Source organism: Anser brachyrhynchus, assembly GCF_964034855.1.
Source record: "Anser brachyrhynchus genome assembly, chromosome: 17".
Taxonomy (NCBI): domain Eukaryota; kingdom Metazoa; phylum Chordata; class Aves; order Anseriformes; family Anatidae; genus Anser; species Anser brachyrhynchus.
Window position 1 is genome coordinate 6,902,328 of NC_137710.1, and position 20,812 is coordinate 6,923,139.

At 41.4% G+C, this 20,812-nt stretch overlaps 1 protein-coding gene across 3 annotated transcripts in view; it reads right to left on the reverse strand.

The window, feature by feature from the left end:
- The window catches only part of GALNT9 (polypeptide N-acetylgalactosaminyltransferase 9), a 243,193-nt gene that overhangs the window by 133,135 nt on the left and 89,246 nt on the right, over positions 1 to 20,812 (reverse strand). Inside the window, exon 3 of one of the 3 annotated variants that reach the window (XM_080558978.1) lies at positions 7,982 to 8,136. The exons of 1 other annotated variant lie outside the window; for it this stretch is intronic. Coding sequence is in view for 1 of the 2 variants with exons in the window: in XM_080558976.1 (XP_080415102.1) it covers positions 7,982 to 8,222 (241 nt within the window). In the remaining variant the exon portion in view is untranslated. Of the gene's footprint in view, positions 1 to 7,981; positions 8,406 to 20,812 lie in introns of those variants that run through there. One more of the 3 variants, XM_080558976.1, reaches the window with a different exon arrangement.

Sequence of the window (20,812 nt, forward strand, 5' to 3'; positions counted from 1 at the left end):
GAGCAGCAGGTATTTGCAGCAGGTATTCAACCCAAGAGAGACACTGGCACTACAGCACTTGCTTTACACTTTTGCATTTGCTTTAACATTTAACCCAGGAGGTTAAGATTGAAGCAAATTCATCAAAGAATCCCAGAGGCTCAACATGTTCCTACATATTTTGGGCATCTTTCATTGACTGAGCTTGGCTTTTTAGACGTGATTTCCAAATGATGCTGTGAAATAGGTGACTTTCTCCTGCCACGCTCTGGCACCAAATAACTTTGCCTGACAGAACCATTTTTAAAGTAGCGATGCTTAGATAGAGAAGCTGTGTCAAAAACCTATCCTTTTCCTTGGTTTAGTTTTCTTAATAATCGCCCATTCTCCCAGGATGACATGCAAATTACAGTTCAAGTATTAAAAGTATAAATCAGACTGGTGGCAAATGAAAGGGCTTCTAGAAAATGGCTGCAGAGGAGGTGGCGCAAGGCTTAAAATACTCAGAAATCTACGGTCTCACCATTCCTAAAGACATTCCGCTTCTTCACTCAGACATCTCTTCAGCCCCCAAGAAAACTGTGTCCACACTGCTGACGATGACAAAGCAGAATCAGGTCTATTCTCTCCTCAGCTGTCCACCCCGCAGCTGCCCTTGGACTCTCCTCCAAGGCCAGAAATGAAGGACGTGCTTGGAGAACACCGTGTATTCACCTGCTGCCGTTTGTCAGATCCCCAGAACGGGGCCTGTTCTGCCGCAGTGTTTCACCGAGGAGGGCTCCATGCATGGAGGACACAAACCCATTCATGGTCTCGGGCTCATCCTTGCCTTGACAGCAGATCCCTCAGAACAAGTCGGCCAAGTGAAATAGGGGGAGAGGCAGAGAGCCACGTCTGCTTTGCCATACAGCTTTGGAAAGTCAAATTGAGGGAGAAGAAAGCAGAACTCAGTTCCCAAACACCCCCTCCCTGGACATCTACAGCCTTGCAGATACACAAACAGCTCACTGCATCCAGATCTACATCAGATCACAGGTTCTAAGACAGGATTTCAATGAACCAGCTGGTGAGGCTCTCTTTGGGGGGAAAAAAAAAAGAAAAAAAAAAGAAGGAAAAAAAGGACCATTTTACCATAAATAGCAATCCCATCCTCAATTATCTCTGCTTTAGAGGGCCTGCTGCTGATGCAACTGAAGGGCCTTTTCCTACTGCTTCAGAGTTCAAAAAGCAAGGCCAGGGAAGAAGTAGAGATTATCCATGTCTTCATCACACGCTTGTATGCTATCAGTGCAGCAATGAAAGATACAACAGAAATTATAGATAAGCCAACACTGAAAAGATGAAATCTACAAAGATATTGAAGATATCTTCATGGGGCAAAACTCCATAGTCTTTAGTGTACTGGAGAATTTACAAGTAAGTACTCAGAGGCCTAGCAGATTAGATGGAGAAAGAAATTACATAGCTATCCCTAGTTGACCCCTAACTGCACTACTCCGCATTTAAACGCAAAGTAACCTGAGGACCTGAGACCAACATGTATCACAATGCTCTCTGATGACTCTTTTCTGTTCTGTAAATCAAACAAATCTTGGCTCAGGAGACAGCCTTGCTCCAGGTAACACTCTTTTTATGGCCTACAGGACTTGCTGAGCAACCAGAAAGCGTTGGTGGAGCTACAGCACATCCCCAAAACTGTCTGGGAAACCTGAACATTTCAGGACACCAGAAAGCATAAAAATTATAGGGCAGAAATACAACCTTTAATCTGCTTGTGTCTGCCATCCTGTCCTTGAAATGGGCTTTGCCCATTACCTATGTGACTTTCAGATATTCACAGCCATTTCCATGGCACTACATGTTTTAGGAAAACCAGACAGAAGTCATCTATGCATCACATTAGGCCCTTGCTGCATTAGCTCTGTGCTCTCAGGAGAAGATGACTTGTGGTCAGTGGGAGGATCTCTTCTGGTTTTCATTCTCAGAAGCTGAAATTCTCTTATTTCAGAGGACAGTTTTGATCAATAGGACTACAGCAAGGTTGGAAGCTGCTCTGCTGTCATCGTCTTCCTTCCTTCCTGTTATCCAGAACATCACAGGCTCTCTTTTCTTTGTTTCTTTTTTCCCTTTTGGTTTGTTAGTTTAAAATAAGTAATGGAAATTACTAGCAAGTGAAACCCCACAAATAATAACAATAAAAAAAAGTATGCCAAGAATACTGAGAAAGAACGAGAGACTGAGTACCCATTAGTAAGGTTAGAGAGGGGCATTAATAAAAGGAAGATTTGTTAAACATGACTCATTTCTTTTCCTTCCTTTCATAAATCTTATTATTTCCTTGGAGAACAGCCATACGCTCAGTGCCTGGAACCGCATTTTTAAATGATGCTCTTGGTTTAGCTGCTACCAGCCTTTACTTATTTTAAGAAAACAAATAACAAACAAAAACAACTCCACCTCCCATTATAAAAGTTAAAGCCAGTTTTTCTAATTCTCTAAACTTGTCTGTTGGTTAAGCGTGTGCCACAAGCACACTGCAGCACTGCACTGCGTGACAGCCCCATATTTGCTTTTCCAGCTCCAGAAATTGAAATAAACTGAACTGGAATATCTTCCATAAGGCAACACAACCACCGCATCAGCCAAAGATTTTCCTTCCACCCCTGTAAACATTGCTTTTATCCTATATAGCAGAAATGATTCAAGTTCTACACAAATAAATGAATCAATGATAAAATTACCACATGATTTTTCTGGCAAAATAAGCTTTCTTCCCAAATAAAATAGCAAAAAGCAGAAACGTTACATAAGAAATAGTTGCCAGTACACAAAACAGAGTACAGGGAGAGACTTACAATCACTCATGTGCTGCTGGACTGGAGATACATTTTTTATATTTGTTTATATTTTGAAGAGTTGAATGCAATTTTGCCCATTTAACAAAAGAAATTTACATCTTCTTTCTACCAAACCTTTAGACATTTTCTTCCTTTATGTGCCTAAACAGACTAATACTGTTTTTAACGTTACATTTTATTTTCATAGGGGCTACCCAAACTGCAAACCATGATATTTTCTTACCTTATTTTGGGCAAGAAATTCTTGGCCTTCCTGAAATCACTGATTATGAGTTCCCTCAGCTACATAAATCAAGACTAACACAGCTAAAGCCAATGTGAAATTGAAATTAGTGTTTTGGGCTTGACCATCACTTTTCAATATAGAAGGTCAGGCCTGTAGCAATGCTCGGTTACCTCGCCCTGAGTAATTGACCCAGAACAAGCGAGAACACTTGTTCTGTGCTGTGTGGTAAACAGATAAACTACAGCCTAACTTAAAATAATAATAAAAAGAGCTGTGATAGATATTCTTTATTCCTGTCTTTGCTGGGCCCAATGTTGCATAGAAAAGGAAAAGGAAAAGGAAAAGGAAAAGGAAAAGGAAAAGGAAAAGGAAAAGGAAAAGGAAAAGGAAACCATATGAAGAAGTCTCTCACCAGTGCAAGGAGAGTACATGGCTGAGAATCCCCATAAATAAGTTGCTGCTTTGTAGGAATAACTATGTGCTAATTTTGTCAGATGCACATTAGCATTGGATCATAATCAAATTAAATACTTATAACATGAGAACCTGTGTGTGGGTAAGAAAAGGTGCCCTTTCATTAATGCAAGGCTGGCAGTCGCACTTAATCTTCCCCCATGCACACACAGCTTTGCCTCTTTTCTGCAAAGGAATTGCTCTTTAGCTGAAAGTTGCCAGCTGTAAAAGCTTCTTTTTGACAAATCTGATGTGGACATTCACATAATTCATTTGCAGCCTCTTCCCAACCCTTACTTTCAATATGGAAATTTGGAAACATTTTCAACCAGACTCCAGCCTATGAAGAATAAACTGTCTTTTTAAAAATACTACTGTACCTTTTAAGTATGCAGATTGCCAGGCTGAATTTTAAATGCAATCACTTTGCTTTCAGTACACTCTAAAAATCAGGAGTCATAGTCTGCATGAATCAGTCCTCTGCACCTAGGACCTGCTATTTCCATCATTTTAAGCCTGTATGCTGCAATTATGTGAATTGTCCACTTTTTTTTTTCTCAGCCCCCTCAATGAAATGCATATGCAGTATAAAACCCCTTTATCAAACTGGAAATTGCTGTTGTATTTAATCTTTCCAAAGAGAGCAAAATCAAATTATGATGTGTAGAGAATGATAATCTGCCATATTTGAGGGAATTCTCCAAACTTACCCCTCCACATCTGCAACAGAACAGGTTAAAGAGGTCTAATGTAGAAGACGAGGGTAGGAAGACATGATGTGAGCATACGTAATGAGAAGATGAAAACTCTCTTAATCTTTGCAGATTGAATGAAATCTAATTACATGCGGTATTGATTGTTGTGTATTACTGGAAAGAGACAGTGAAAAGGGAAAAAGGCAATTACAGTGAAATTGTAGTCTGACCCTTCAATTGCTTTTGGCATGAAAGGTTATGATGTAGTCGAGGCATCAAAAATTCTTTATCCTCTATGGTAAATCATTAGCAACAGACTCAGATGCATAACTAATCAGGGGAAAAATAAACAACAGCCAATTAAACCTTTTTGATTTTTTTCCCCATGGAAAAAACAAAGTCAAAGGAACAAAATACCAAGGTGTCATGCCATTCCAAGAATCATTACTAAGTCCATCTGGCTTTAGCTCTCTGTTGACTGACAATAAGAGATACTCATTAGTAGAAATAACATAGCAAAAATGAAAAGAGATATAGATTGAAGAACTATAGCTAGAATAACTCAGTTTTTCAAAATAAATGTGATACCCGAAGCCAAACACTAACAGATTATGTAAAGTTTCACCAAGGAAATTCCAGATGCATTTAACTGCTTTCCTTTCCCTTTGCATGCTCCAGACATTTACTTCTGCCAAAACAGCAGCAGCTGAGCATAAAGAAAGCTTTCAAAATATGATTTTTCTAACTTGATAGAAAACCAAAGCACAAGCCAAGTGAAAACTATTGTTTGGGTGTATGTCTGCGTGACTCTGCAGGGATTCACGGCAATTCTCATTCACTCCATTCTAAAAATTCTTGTTTTGCCAAAGATAATTGCAAGGACCAGTTTTCTACTGCCTTTCACATATGGTCCTCTGTGTTCTACACACACCTCCACCAGCATTGTATGCGCCATTTTTATTCAGTTTATTCAGGCTGAAAAGTTAATGAGTTCTCTAGTGATCAGTTTTAGGTTGCCTCCTGATACACTTCCAATGTTACTGCATGTGTTTGTTTTTCCTTGCAGAAAATGTGCTTTCAAATAATGTTTCTTTGATTCCAAGAAAACAAGAGTGATAAAAACGAAATTCGGTATTTCTGCAGCTGCAGGGCTGGTCTTTCACAGAAGTGTTTTTCTGGATCTTCAACAGAGTCCCTGGAAAAAGTCCAGGTAAGGTCTTACCAGTTCAGGAATTATTCAAATAGAAGAGAAAAATTAAATAAAAGAACACTAAGACTTTATTACCAAAAATACTGGGTACTTAATAGTTGGATCTAAATCCGAAGAGCTCAAACTAAGAAGAACTGAGAGCAGAAAACTGGAACTGTAAACGGGACAGAGCTATTGTAACAATAACATTGGGCTGGGCTCAAACTGCTGGTGCTTGTATGAGTTCGGCATATGCAAGGAATTCATATTTCTTATGAACGAAATCTGTCTACCCATATCTCTTTCTCCCTGTAAAAGTGACTTTGACCCGCCTCATTAAGAAGTAACATACAAGAAGGCATCAAATGGCTCTCTAACCTTGTGATGAAGAACTCTACAGGATATTATCTGAGGAACCTTGCGCGACACTAGGACGGAACTGCACAGCTCTGGAGCAGACTGCTTGTGCAATACCAGTTCTGTAAGACACGGTAAAGCACTGTCACAGACAGGCTCCCTTGAATCCCAATGCTGCCAGAGCAGCATCATGCCCATTAAGCAATGAGTCATGATATTAAAAAAGGAACACCAGTGAGGTAAACCCAAACACAGATGCTTGATCCTGATTTCCCTTACAGTGATGCAACTCTGATGACTTAAGTGGATTAGCTACTAATTTTTTAGGAATTTGGGGGTGGGCTGTTGCCACAAGAAAAAAAAGAATTAAAAAAAAAAATTAAAAGAAGAAACTGGCAAAACTATATTTTCACAGTGATGACCAAATAATTTATCTGCATTAATGTACTGCAGTATAATAAAAACAAACAAACGTGTCAGAGAGAGGTTGAAGTGAAATGGATAGGAAATTTGAACAGCTCAGCTCAAAAAACTTTCTGTACTTTCCCCTTATAAGAGCTTTCAAGAGAAAGAAACTGCCTTCAGTGTTTATTATGACCTGAAGGAGCAACAGAGCAACATAACATTTTAATTAAAGTAACTGCACTGTGAATTTCCGTACCCAACAAACCAGATTAAAGATGAAAAAAGCCACCGAAACAGAGACATACTTTCAGGAGAACTTCCTGTTTACTGGGAAGCCACAGTCATTACGTGCAATGGTGCCTGCCTAGGACATTAAGGACTCCTGCTGATTCTCCAGGGGATGCTAAGCTGAGATGAACCCAGAGCTAGTAAAATCCTACCCAAAGTCTCACTTACGAACACCACCAGGAACAAACCAATTCGGGGAAAGAAAAAAAAATGCAATCATTCAGTTGAGCTATGATAGATATAGCCTGGGGACTGAGCTAATTTAGTCTGGGAACTCTATTGCTACGTTGAATTTGGGAGGAGGATTTCCCTCTTAAATCCTACATTCTTCAGAACTTCTCCAAATTATCATTAGGAAACACAGCTGGTGACACTTTCCCTCCAATTTATGGATACTTATTTTTGTGACAAACATGCACACTCCACATTCCTGTCCTTCCTCTCTTTATATACACACGCGTGTGCATATGGAAGCGCGTAAGGGGATGCCCGCTCTGTAACACTTGCTGGCTCAGACTGCATATTACCATAACAGTCTAACCTACTTGGATTTACACGGTCATTCAGAAAGTAGTAATAGGAAATATACTTTATACTAACCCTCCTATTTGTCTGCATTCCAAGACTGCAGTAGCCTTTGTTAAATCAATGTTACGAGTAAGATTTTCACAAGCAGCCTAGAAGCACATTTGGTATACTTAAATATATTTACACCACAAGTTTTATTTGGTACTAGACACTAAATGTTACATTTATATTAAAATCTCTTGTAAAAGTTTACTCCTTCGGCTTCTTCTTGTCCAAAGCACTGATGTATTTAATCACATACTTATTTCTTTGATGTTCTGCATTTAGAACTTTATGAATCTATGGAAATAAAAATAGACTTGTTTTGAAGAATTAGTTTCTATATGAAATGTTATTTGTCCAACAGCAACTTGCATGGCTTAGCCTGTTCTAACTACCGTGGAAGGGCTCTTTGCTTACCCACCGAGATTTTTCAAGGCTAGTGAATTAAAACTGCATGTAATAAAAATAAGTGGTGGATGCTTCCCCTCCTCGCCAAAGATAATATCAAATTTAAATGGCAAAGTCATTAAAGAAACATATGGGTGCTATACTTAAATAGACCATTGAAAGTACACAGCGTAAGAACTTAGTAGAGCATTTTTAAAGTAATTCAGAGACAAAGTATGTAACTTCCAGCTATAAACTAACAGCGTACTTGCGATACAAACACCTACCCATGCAGAGTTAATATATTTGGGTAAAACATAAAACCTGCTACACAGTTTGTGGGGACTCCCACCAGCCTTTAAACCCACGAACTCTGTAGCCTCCTTAACTTTGTATCTGTCTAAAAAGTGCTGACTTTGGACACAGAGTTTGGGGGAGCCTCCACGCATCCCTCCATCAAAACCCCGCTGTTACCCCTTTTCCCTTTGCCTTCAGCCACGGACACCGGGCTTCCCTCCCCTGCCGGCGGGTGCTCGGGGCGCGTTCCCCAGGGACACGGCGGGACCCCGCGTACCATTGAGCTGGTTGTAGACCACCTCCTCCAGGTGGTCCAGGCGCTGCAGGATGGCCTCCCTGTCCGCCAGGCTGCCCGCCTTGGCCCCGCGACTCCTGGCCCGGCGCTCCGCGCTCCGGACGATCTGCACCAGCTCCTGGGAGCGATCCTGGATCCTGCAGTAGACGGAGAAGAGGATGATGCCCACGAAGACCAAGATGTTCACCGTCAACAAAGTTTTGATTTTCCGTGCCACCGCCATGGGAGCCGCGGGGGCGGCGGGGGGCACATCAAGGCGCGGCCACCCGGCGCCCGGGCGCGGCCGGGGCGCGGAGCGGTGCGGGGCGGTGCGGGGCGGTGCGGAGCGGAGCGGTGCGGGGCGGTGCGGAGCGGTGCGGTGCGGTGCGGGGCGGTGCGGAGCTGTCCTTCAGCACCACGGCGCCGCTCCCCGCCCGCCGGCGCCCGCCGCCTTCGCCCCGCGGGGGCCGCGCCGCTGCGGGCTGGGCGGCATCGGGGGGCCGCGGAGCCGAGCGGCTGCTGCCTGCCGAGCCGCCGCCTCTTCTTCCTCCTCCTCCTCCTCCTCCTCCGGAGGCGGTGGCAGCGGCTCCCGCTCGCCCGCCCTCGCTCTCCGCCGCCCCAAACGCAGAGCGCCGGTGCGCAGTGACGTGCTCCGGGCAGCTCATCTACATGCACACGGCGGAGCCGCCGTGCCGGGGCTGCAACCCCCCCCGACTTGCTTCCCCCCCCCCCCGACTTGCTTCCCCCCCCCCAGCGAGGGAGCCGGGCCCGCTGCGGGCTTTTCGCCCACGGAGGCCACCCGTGGCCATTTTCTCGTCTTCGCCCACCCAGAGCGCGGCCAAGCCCTGCTGCGGGCAGCTCCTGGAAAAGGATGGGGTGAAGAGACCCTCCTTGGCTCTGCTGCAAACCCTGCGGGGACACGATGCCCCCGCCTCACCGCTGGGAGGTGAACCGAGACAAGTTCACGTGCTCCCAGCTACTGGGAGAGCTGCTCACGCACCGCGAGCAGCAGCGTTGGCTGGTGCTCCTGCCTGGGAGTGAGATGGCTGGGACCTCTTCCACATGCAGGAGAAGTTCTTGCCAAGCATCTACAAGTGGAGACAAGCAGCCCAGGCCCTTCCCGTTACACGGCCAGCAGCTGCCGAAGAGCTACCGAGATCAATACGCTAGCCACTCGTGGACACAAGGCAGCTGAGCCCTTTCAAGCTGGCAGCTTCTACATTCATTCCCACAGAGCGTTCCTCCCTGTATAACATCCCTCTTAGAAGGTTGCACACCATAATGTAATCCTAGTTCTGTTTGGTTTTGGTGGTGGTGGGGTTTTGGGGGTTGTTTTGGTTTTTTCCTCCCTTTCATCTCTCCTTCTTGATTTCAGGAGCTGCCAAGCTCAAAACCCAGCAAAACTTAGAAGCCTCACTGAATTTACTCTATCCTGGAAAGGCATGCTCAGGATTTCCTGCACTGTAGACTCTCCACCAGTGCCCTACTTCTGACCATCCAGTTGTACAGCCTCCGGAAGGCGCTGAGGGTGCAGTCTGAGGAGATATGCGAGACCTATTGTGTTTCTGCCTTGGAGAAATTCTCCCCCTAGTCTTTTAGGGTTACTCTTGAACCCTGCACTTTGGAAAGATCAACAGCAGCAGAACAAACTTAGACTAGAACTTCATCATAATCTAATCTGGGGCAAAAGATGCCCCACCTTTCTGCAGCATCATTTCTCACTAAGAAGTATGTGTCTGTAGAAAACTCGATAGGATTGGTTACTTTCGACAGTACTTTACTCTTAAACACACTGAAGTCTCAATACCTAAAGGCAGGGTCAGCTGCTCTCTCACTAAAGCAGTACTAAAACTCTCAGTCAGCTCAGCAGAAGCAGCCCTGAACCTGCAATTTTCCAGTGTTTTGATTATTTTATTAGTATTCTTATGGGAAGTCTGTCATAGCATTATATTTTCCGAGTAAAATACCATTTTGATTTAAGAAAACATATTGAACTAATGCTCAAGTGCAGCTTATTAGATGTCTCCACTGCATTTAATATATTATAGCAACACCTGCTGGTCTTGATATGGTTAAGAATCTGTTACATTAGTGTTTCCATTACAAACTCCAAGTTCACAAGCTGCCCAGTCCGGATTCAGACACACCAGCACGTAGTTTATCCCAAGAGCTGAAAACCACCATCTGCTACCGCCAAGACTTTACCAGTTTTGATGTTTTCTTTCACATCACTACAAGTTTTTAGGTATGACAGTTACTCCCTTTTACTAAGCACATGTTCTTAAATGGTCAGCTTAAACTGACTGTACAGCATGTGGAGAAGAACATCAGAATATACTTATATGACTGCAACCTTACCTCACATCATTCAAATAATAGTTCTTATAGATCACTGTTCACTCAAAGATCTCAGAACAATTTACAAATGACATACTATTAGAGATGACTGAAGGATGGTAGAAGTGTTTTTGGAAAACTGTCAAGGTCAGAAAACATATTTTATTTTTGCATTGGAACAAACCCAAAAAGCTTTGAAATATTTTCACAGAAAAAGCATTCAACTGAAACCACTGTTTCCTGCCCAAAAGGATCAGGTTCCAATTTCTCCTCACTCAGAAAGGTCTGTATTGCCAGAAGAAAACTAGATCAAAATCAATATATGCAACATTTGGATTTCAATGAAAATGCTCTTGTTGAAAACATACCAATCAGCTCTGAGTGCTGACCCATCTTACAAATGGGGAACACGGAAAGGCAGTGGTAACTTTGCCCCAAATCAATGGAACAAGCCAGAGGCAAAGCCGGGATCCCATTCCAAATTGCAAATCCAGCTCTCTCTCCAGTAGGCTATTACTCTCTCTCATTGATTTTTACTCCTATTCGTCTCCATAGGGCTCATGTTTTCACTTATATCAACCAAGATGAATAGGAAGCTGCTAGAAAGAAACATCAAGATATTGTGTACTCCAATGACAGTCTGTAGCTGATCACAGTCACTGCTGTCTCTCTGCTATCACTGTCCTCAGTCAAAATAAGCACCTGGATGAGGAACAGATGGCTGAAGATGAAGATGATGTTAAGTAGCCAGAGGGAAAAACTCTAAAAACTAACCAACCAAATGAAAAAAAAACCACGAACCCAGTCAACATTCTAAAATAGCTGTCTGTCAGATGCACCTCCCGTAATGAAGTAAAGATGGCTTATTGCCTTGGGACACTCTTGAGCTGCTATTGAACTGTCAAGTAGCTAAGACTAATAATAAATGATAACAACAGCATATTTTAAAAAATAATAAGTGCATCTGTTGATTCTTGGTTACTGCAGAACATGTCAACTTGGCGTGAAGATGTTGATACAAAGGAAAACTTCAGTTGCTTCTGCATTTACAGTCCCGCTGTGCTTAGCTACTGTGGTCAGAGACAGTAAATTTCACTTCAAACAGCAATGAACTAAAAGATTTTGAAAAGAATCTTTAGTAAAGCATCCAGCTTGCCACCATAGTCTTATCTATAGAGCCCATCAGAGAACCAGTCATGGCAACAGACTCCAGGTCAGTGTGACCCCTAGTTCATTTAGAGCTAGGGAAGACCTAAACCTCAACCAGTACAGGAGAACTAGATTATTATATTTATTTTACCAGCTAGTAAAAACTGTAGTTTGTGCAGCAACTGGATATGACCAAGATAATCATCATCTAGACACTTTCCAAGATCAATTTTTCCCCTAAAAGTGGGCAGAAAAAGTTGTAAAAAACCACCATGTCAGATTCTCTCACAAAGTACCATACAGATAGCAGAACCCTGGAATTACTATGCCTCTTCTGTTGTACAGTTCCAGGTATGGTGGGTACATACTCAGATAATCAAGTTATAGAATTTCAGGTTTTTTATGAGGTGTTTTCCATTGAAATTCAGTTTTAGAATCTCCGGAAGGTGATAAAGGAAACAGCTTGCTGATGAAATAAGTAAAATTTTACTCCTGGGGGAAAACAAGAAGAAGAGAAAGTGATTGAATAGTTGCTTAGAAGTTTTTGAAATTTAAAAAGTTTATGTTGAAAACAATATATATTTTTTTAAGTTTATAATCATTAAATCATTCCCAATCACTTCTCCAAAAGGACACAGCAAGACTAATTTAACATATCTAAAGAGAAGTTTCTTTCTGATCATTCTACTGCATGACATGAAACTTTTGCAAGAATGAATAATATGTAGAAGGGATACTTTGAAGCTTAAAATACTTGAATGCTAGCTCTAAAATTAAACAAAAACAAACAAAAAAACAGGCAAAATATTATGCCAGTGATGATCTGCAACTGCAGATTCCAGCTGCAGTTATTCATGCATCACGTACCATTTTCCCAATGAAATCCCAACTGAATTTACTAGCCAACCATCTAGAGTTTTAATATAGACTAATATTTTATGTATTTTATGTTTTTAGTAGTATTTATTTAGAAGAAAACAGCATTGAATATATCAACAGTCTAAGATCTGTTAAATTACTCAGACATACAGAACTGAAACCCTCATCCTGATGTGAAGGGGCATTGCAACACATTGAATAATTGCAATCTAGTATTTATGCAGCCTCCTTATCATATTTACAACAGATTCTGAAATAAGATTTGAACAAGGATTTCATGATCTTTTTGTGAACAATTAGCTAGTGAGTTTGGAGAGAAATAAATAAGGCAGCCTCAACTGTCTTACATTTGACATGTTTGCAACTGGACTATTACCTTTTCTGTTGCAGCATTGGAAAAGATAACAAGCTGCTGTAGTGGCATGAGAAGGCCAAAAGCCAAACAATTCCTCTTGCTACAAGACACTGCCAGGTCCCTAAGACTGCAAGCTACCACTCTGCCCATATTGATGCAGAGGCTTTGGAGCATGTTCACGTTTGACCAAATGCTTATTATTGCTAGCATAAAAGTGCTGCGTCCATGTTAAGGCAAAGAAAGGAATCCCCAGCCTGGGATCCATCTCACTGCATTGAAAAGACTGGAAGCCTAAAAGCCATAAGGGATTTCTGTGTGGTGATACTACACTGGGAACATTTAGTGCTGGCTCAGAAAGTAAAGGTGTATGATGACTGAACAGCCCTGAATATAATCAATGTCTACTTTACTTAGAACAGAATGACAACACAATGTGCTGGTGCTATGGTTTCAAGCAAGATGAATGTGTTTACTTTAGTAAAAATGACCTTTCTACTACACTAATTACAGACCTGATGCCATAAGCTTTTATTACTGGGGTCCCAATTACAGCGTGCAAAGACTTTCATTCATAACCAGCAGACCCACTCAAAGCATTATGCACAATGCAGGGACTAAGTATTCACAGGATTAGCCTGGAGGTGCTGGATATTAATTCATCTTGAAGATGGCTTGAAATCCAATTAAATGCCTTAAAATTTGGGCATTTATTTCAGAAATTGTGTGTGTATATGTATATTTTGGCAGTATTAGCCTCATCACTATTTCACTTAACGAATTACGGTTACACAGAAGTTCCTGAAATGGAATTTTCGGATGCTTCCTTCTAAAACTGCAGCAATTCCCACTTGTACATGAGGCAGTTCTTCAAACGTGCAGACTGCGCTGTGATCTAGTGCCTGTCGCTGTGATAAGAAAATGCAATACCCATATATTCCTCATGTAGTACTAAAACTGCAGGTTGACTCTGCAGAGAGCATTTATGCCCAGCACAATTGCAGGCAGATCTGCTGCTTTCATGTTTGTGATATTGTGCTGATGACCACGCTGTAGTGAATAACAGGCAGATAAAACCCAACAATTATCTAAACATGCACTAAAAAAAAAAAAAACAATAAACCTGCCATTGTAAAAACAGAATAGAAATAACTGTCCAGACTAAAATATTCAACCCACATGCTTACATTTCGCAAAGCTCTGACTTGTAAACATTACAGTTCTCACTGATTTTAATAAGAATGAGTTCAGCTCCTACTTTTGTGAAGTCCAACTGCAAAGTCTTATATCCACTTTCTATTATCCCTTACCGTAATTTCAGAATAGGTGCTTGTTTACTAAGGGCGGATTATCACCGTTCACCATAATCAAGGATTATTTGCATGGTCTTAGATTTACTCCATGCAACAGAAAAAATTGCCTCAGGACCCTTTCGCCCCCAAATGGCAGAAAGGCCCAGTGTGTCTGTGCCTCAGAAAGGGAAGGCGATGGGGAGCTGCCCAGCAGCTGCTGCCCGGGGATGGCAGGTTGCAGAGCGATGGTTTTGGTAACCATCGTCACTTCCTGTAAGGAATTTCAGACGTATGATAAAACAAAGACAGTGAGCGACTCACATGCTAGAAATGAGTCTGAGAAGTTCTCAAGGACAGCTTCGAAATTTATGAGAGCTCTAGTAAAGAATATAAATGTGTAATAGATGTACAAATGTAATTAAATATCCAGTTATTACAGATACAGTAATTACCTCATTATACTCCTTGAAATCCATCTTTACTTACTCCTTTTGCCAGAAAACTTACAAAAACCTTCCTAAAGAGTGCATTGTTTGCATACTGAGACTTCTGCTTTTCTTGGTGGCCAATATTCTCCAATGGTTCCCTTTGTTCCCTCTTCTGCCGCAGTCACCATCTCTAGCCTCATACTCTGTACAGCCTTTGAAGCAGACACTGCTGTTTGATAGTATTGTTTTATAACAATGATGCATCAACGGGGCTCCTAATCCCAGAAACAGATCAATCTTTGGGTCTATGTGTCAGTTGACAGATATGGACTTTCATCTGTGGTTCCCCCTTGGAATCCATTTGTCTCATTTCCATCCTTACTGTTACTCAGTCAGCCTTATGGTAACAGAATTTGCAGTCAGCTCTGCTATCAGTATTCCATCAAATATTATCTTAGGCGAAAATACTGCCCAGATCAAGTTATATATAAAGGCGTGTTTTTAATATAGCCGTCCTTTTAGGTAGGAGTCTATTTACTAAAAGTACCGTCAAAAAGAAAGGCTTTCTCAGGTAACAGCTCTCCTGTTGCACTGTTGGATGTGCTCCATTGGCACTAAAATAGCCAGCAGACCCCAGACAGGAGCACACACAGCTGGAACGACATTGCTCCCTGTCTGATCCAGCTGAGAGCTCATGAGAAAGCTGAGCATTATCACTGGCTTAAAAGAGTTAGAAATATTTTTTAAGTTCATCTTTGGCCATCATCATCACAGTTCTAGTTCTGCAATGAAGTATACAGGCTTGTGGACTTCTGCAAGTATTTGCCAGGCTGATCCACTTGTAGGAAAAGAGCCTCATACAATATTCATTTACTTATTTGTCTGTGACTTCATGCACATTATTAAGACGTGCATGGCCCTCCAGCAAAATCTTCACAACAAAATTAAGAAACACAGCCAGTCATCATGTCAAAGTCATAAGAGATTAAATATTCTAAGTGCAGAAGCACAAGGGTAAATTAGTATTGTTACCTCCTGACCCCCAGAGCTGCACCCAGTGCTGGCTTTAAACAATAAAAATAATGAGATTTTTAGATTCCATTTGTTTTGAAACAACAACTGGCAGCTTGAAAGAAGAAAACATGTTTTGGCAAATAAAGTTGACATTGACATTTTTAGGAAAGACTAGCTATACAGTGGCTTGTCACGGGCATATCTGAAGAATCACTGCTGCCTCTGATGTATGATGTTTTTCACAGGGACAGTGCATGTGTGAGTAATAAGGAACATTTAGTGCAGTTTGTATCTGCCTTTATAAGAGACTTTCAGAATATTTAAATAGAAACCAAACCACTTCTAGCATTAAAGTCTTCAATTTATTTTTAAAAAATATCACCCTAAAAAAAAAAAAAGATAAAAGCTGATTTATGGTAACATTCCATCCTGAAAAATATGCTAGTGAGAAGCCTTAACAGATGGATGTACGATGATAAAAACCAAACTCATATACTTGAATTAAATTTCCAAATAATCCAGTAAAGGACAAAGTCTCATTTAACACACTGACGAGGTTTTTTGTTGTTGTTCTGTTTTTAAACACATTTGAAATGATCCATCAGTAGGAAAAGAACATTTAAGACTCTATTGGCCTATGAAAATGCTTAAATAATTATTAAGCTGTTTCCTGTTCTAGACCACACAACTTCTCTAGTTTTCAGTTTCTCCATCTGAAAATCAGGGACAGCTTGCCATAAAGGAAGTGGCAGACACTGCTTTTATTAATCTTTATCTCAACTCATTCAGAGCCCATACACAGTTTAAAAAAAATAGAAGTCCAAACCCGGGAAAACATGGAAAACCAACAGATCTGTTACAGGCATCAAAAGGGCAACACGGTCAGGGGAGCTGGAAGTAGACAGAGACACGTAGGCATGATGTGCACAGACACTCAGAACCCTTTTAGCTGTAGATGCTGGGAAAAAATTCTCTATTATTCATTAATCCTATGGAGAGCAGATATATCAAGCACTTTTTCCTCTTAATTAATCTTGCTCTGAGCTATGAGGTTGAAGAGCTTAATTTATTTATATATTTACTTATTTTAAGGGAATTGTATTTCTCACCAAAACCCTACAGTAACTGTAGGAACTTATAGTTTCTCTACAGTGGAGCTGCAGCCTCAAAACCTCTGGCCAAGCATTTCAGACTGCACGGGTCTTTAGTCACTGCATTGTGATATATAACTGTAGACACAGAACACTTGCTGCTTTTTATACTAAATGCAGGGAGATATTTTGTGTCTGTGGTTTGATATTCCCAAATACAGACATTAACACCAGCCATGAAGAACAGATCACATTCCACCTGTATAAAGGAAACACGAAACAGAAAGGATCAAGCCTGTAGTTTCCTTTATGCTATTTATTATTATCATGCAATTGGATACGTAGGGTATGATGTATCAGTTCAAAAAATTTCACGACATTAAATCCCTTTCTGTCCATTGAGCTGCTTTTGATTTACATAAACCAAAGCTCAGCAAGCAGTGCGGAGGCTGCCCAGCGCTGAGCAAAGCTTTGGTTGGTGCTGGTTATTCCCTTCCACCCCTCAGGCACACCACCCCCTGGGAGGACATGCCTTTATGGAGCTTGGCATTGACCTACATCAGCCTAAAATATAGGGCGTTCAGCTGCTGCTTAACGGGGACACCGTTGCACTGAGCAAGCATTCCTGCTTGTTAGCATGCTCTGTTCAATACGATCAGCAGGGTACCCTGCCGGAGTACATACTAAAGGATAACTCAGGTGACAGACAAAGGTTATTCAACTTTTGACAAAAGGTGAGGGGAATTCTCTTGAAACAGTAATTGTCCGTCACAGGAAATACTGCAACTTCTTGAACACGGGAAAGAAGAAACCATAGCATGAACTGGATTAGGGGAAGAAGAAGGTAGAAGCGGGCAGGTTGATAGAGAGGGATCTAATGAATTTACCAACAGAACCTAGGGCTGATTGGACAGAAAACAAAGGACTAAAGCAAGAGAGTAAAACCCTCAAATTCTTTGGATGTGTCTGTAGCTAAAATAGCTGAGGCTGTTTTCCTCTGAGGTCTTAAGAACTTCTGTGGTCAGCACATGGATTGGGAACTTCTTTCCTAGAGCAAAGAAAGGCCGCAGAGGGTTTGGCATGGATTGCTTCCACATGAGAGCCAAAAAAAGTGACAAAATGGCAAGGGAAGAATGAAGTATTTCCAGGGGTGATAACATTCACTACCCTATGAAATCAGGCCCTCAACTAATGTATCTTCTTAAAGGTCCAGAACCCAACACAAACATAATTATCATTGTTACACGGCTAATTGGAGGTAAACGAAGTTAATTGCCTGCTCAGGCAACTGTTCTGCAGGTTTGGGTCGAGGAAATAATATTTAGGAAACCCTCAGAATGGGCATACCAACTGCAAAGGTATCATTTCAAACACAAAGGGGGGTTGGAACTGAGATTAAAAGATTTAAAGTGCAAACTTGTAAATTAATCTGGTAGTAGGAGCCAGAAGTAACATTCACAGAACAGCTTTAACTAGTCACAGGCACAACTACTGACTACTATCATTCTGTTGATTAATTCTTAAGTCCGTATCTAAGAATCCCCTTTTTCCCCCGTGGCACCTGCCCAAACAGTTTTGTTCTCAGTGCTCGAATGGAGAGTTTATCTAGTACGGCACCCTGACCTCAACTGGGACAGCGAGATGCTCCCATCTGACACACAACGCATAGACAAGATAAATAATAATGGGCAGCAGTGATAAGAATAGTGCATCTTTATAACATTCCCTCTGTATGACATAAATGAATACATCAGATTACTCTTAAAATAGCCCACTCTAAAATTAGGTAAGTGAACACTGCCATGTAATACTGCAATACTAATGCAATTGAAAGAGCTGGATATAAAGACCAGATTTAGCACTGAGAAAACCCTCTGCCTTGAAAATGTAAATTCATGTAATTGCCACTAATTGTGCACAGCATCAGTGTAAATTTAAATATGAAAACTGAACAAGCAGTACTGAGTCTGACTTTCCCCAGGTAAAACCTTCATTTCAGTGAAAACCTGTAGAAGAATCTGTGAGCCTATGCTCTTTTACACCCATCTAGCTTTCCAAAGCATGCTGCAGGCAACTACGAGGATGATATGAAGGCAAACAAATCCCAAAAGTCATCTCAAATAAAGCACAGTTCCTGTGGTATGCACAATAGTTCTGAGCAACGCCTTCCGTCACCTAGCTCCTCACTCACACAGGTGCTGGACTTGCAGCACAGAGGACAACTAAAAAGAAAGATCATTTTTTACATGCAGCTGACAAGAGCACCTGTGCAGAGCGTGTTCACATCAGGGTTTTCAGGACTGATGCGAGTAACTGAACCATGGACTTCCAGAGATTACAGCAGTCTAAAAGTACTTAACTTGGAGCAGTAACAGACTTTCATTCCTGCGGGCACAACTGGGCTGTTGTGTCGCCAGTTGCCAATTAGGAAGTGCCCGGTCCTCTGGCCAACAGACTGAGCAGCATCCATTGATGCATACATGGCCCCTGGCTATTGAAGATGAAAGTCAGGTCCTACAAATGTGGTCCGCAAAAGCTTCACAGCTTTGCGAGCAGAGAGAAGACAGGCATGTAGAGCAGAGAAAAAAAACACTTGCTGGATGACATTTAACTTGTGCCATTTTATTTGGTTTTATCTTATTACTGCAAAGACTTGGAAACAAGGCTTTGGGTGTTTTGTTTTGTCTCCCTACGTATTTCCTTTGAGATTTTTACAAGAAGAAGTCATCTCATTTACCCACTATCACAGGCAGCTTGTTTGAGAGAGGAGGTCTTGGTTGATTCCAGTACTCACAAAAACAAACCAACAGATAGATGGACAAATAGATTGTAAAGAGCCTTAGCTCCACCTATAAGTCCTGACTGCTTTGCAATTCTTGCAACATCACCTTTGGGTCAGAAGAAAAGGCAGCATGCTCTTAATACGCCATCTGCTTCTACCAATGTATCCTAACCCATGGAGAGCAGTGCACCATTGAAACAAAGCCTGAGGTACAACGCCATACCGGCATTAAATCCCAGCCTGACAACTAGCAGTGCTACTGAACGACACCCAAAGGCAGGGTTCCACCTTGGGAAGTCTCCTTACCAAAGGAAGTGTTCAAGTCCCATTGCTGTAGCGTAAGTCAGCCTTAACGTGCAGAGAGTTACAACCAGAAAGAGTAACTTTTATCTACTTTTTGTCCTTTGATATCTCTCTCTGTCCAAGTAGGGGTACACTGCAGAAAATCTGATACTGTCTTAAAATGGCAACAGAAGTATCTGAATGTCTTTTTATCAACTCTTCTAAATCACAGTAAATCCTGTAATAGACAATTCAGCACTATAAAAATTCTTACCTTAATGGGAATTTGGGGTTTCTAGGGTGCAGAGAAGAGGAAAGAAAGATCCATTTATTTTCAGGAGTTAAAATCTATATCTGATAGCCAACAAGGCACTAAACACTGCCACGATGGATGCAATTTGGTATGTGAGAGGAAAATTGCATATTCTTTTGGGAATATATTGTCACAAGCCAGCTGCTTATACTGGATTAGAAAAGGGAATTAGAAAATGCACAACCCAATTAAAAACTAATGTTTTGTTTGTTTCTTGCAGTTCTATTGCTCTTTCAAACTAATTTCTTCCCTTTTTCATTTTTACTTAATTTAATATTAATATTGATATTCACAAATAAATCCCAATGTTCATGTCTTTTTAAAATGCCTCTTGCATTGGTTTTCACACCGTGGCCTGATCCTGCAGTTGTAAGTGGAGGTACGGCAGTTTCCAACAGCTCAGGACACAGCTTAAGCATTCCTCTGCTGACACCCGTGGGAGAAAGACGATCTCCGAACACCGTGAACTTCCCATATCATCGTACCAAAATGTCAAGGTGCTCCAGCCTTTCAAGCAAGACAACCAAAGGAATCTATTTCCTTTTCACACAGTTGTAAAGAAAAGTTGAAAGAAGGATCATGCTGGAGGCAAGACAAAATAAGAATTTTTGTCCTGCTGTGTTCTTCTGATAGCACAGGTTGGGAATAGAATTGGCATAAACAGAAGCACCGTTACAGTAACTCTACCACCATCTAGAATGGACCATCAAAATAACAAAGACAGTAGCAGTTGGCATTCTAAAGCAGCACTGAAATTCCAGGCAACCAACAGTAAAACCGGCTGCAAGAACCAATGCAAAAATTACAAAACACTGATCTCAGATTTACTAGATTTGAGGGCAAATTCCCATTTTCCAAAGTCAAAAATAGAACAAAACCACATTGCATGACTTCAGGCAACCCTGGGGTTCTTTA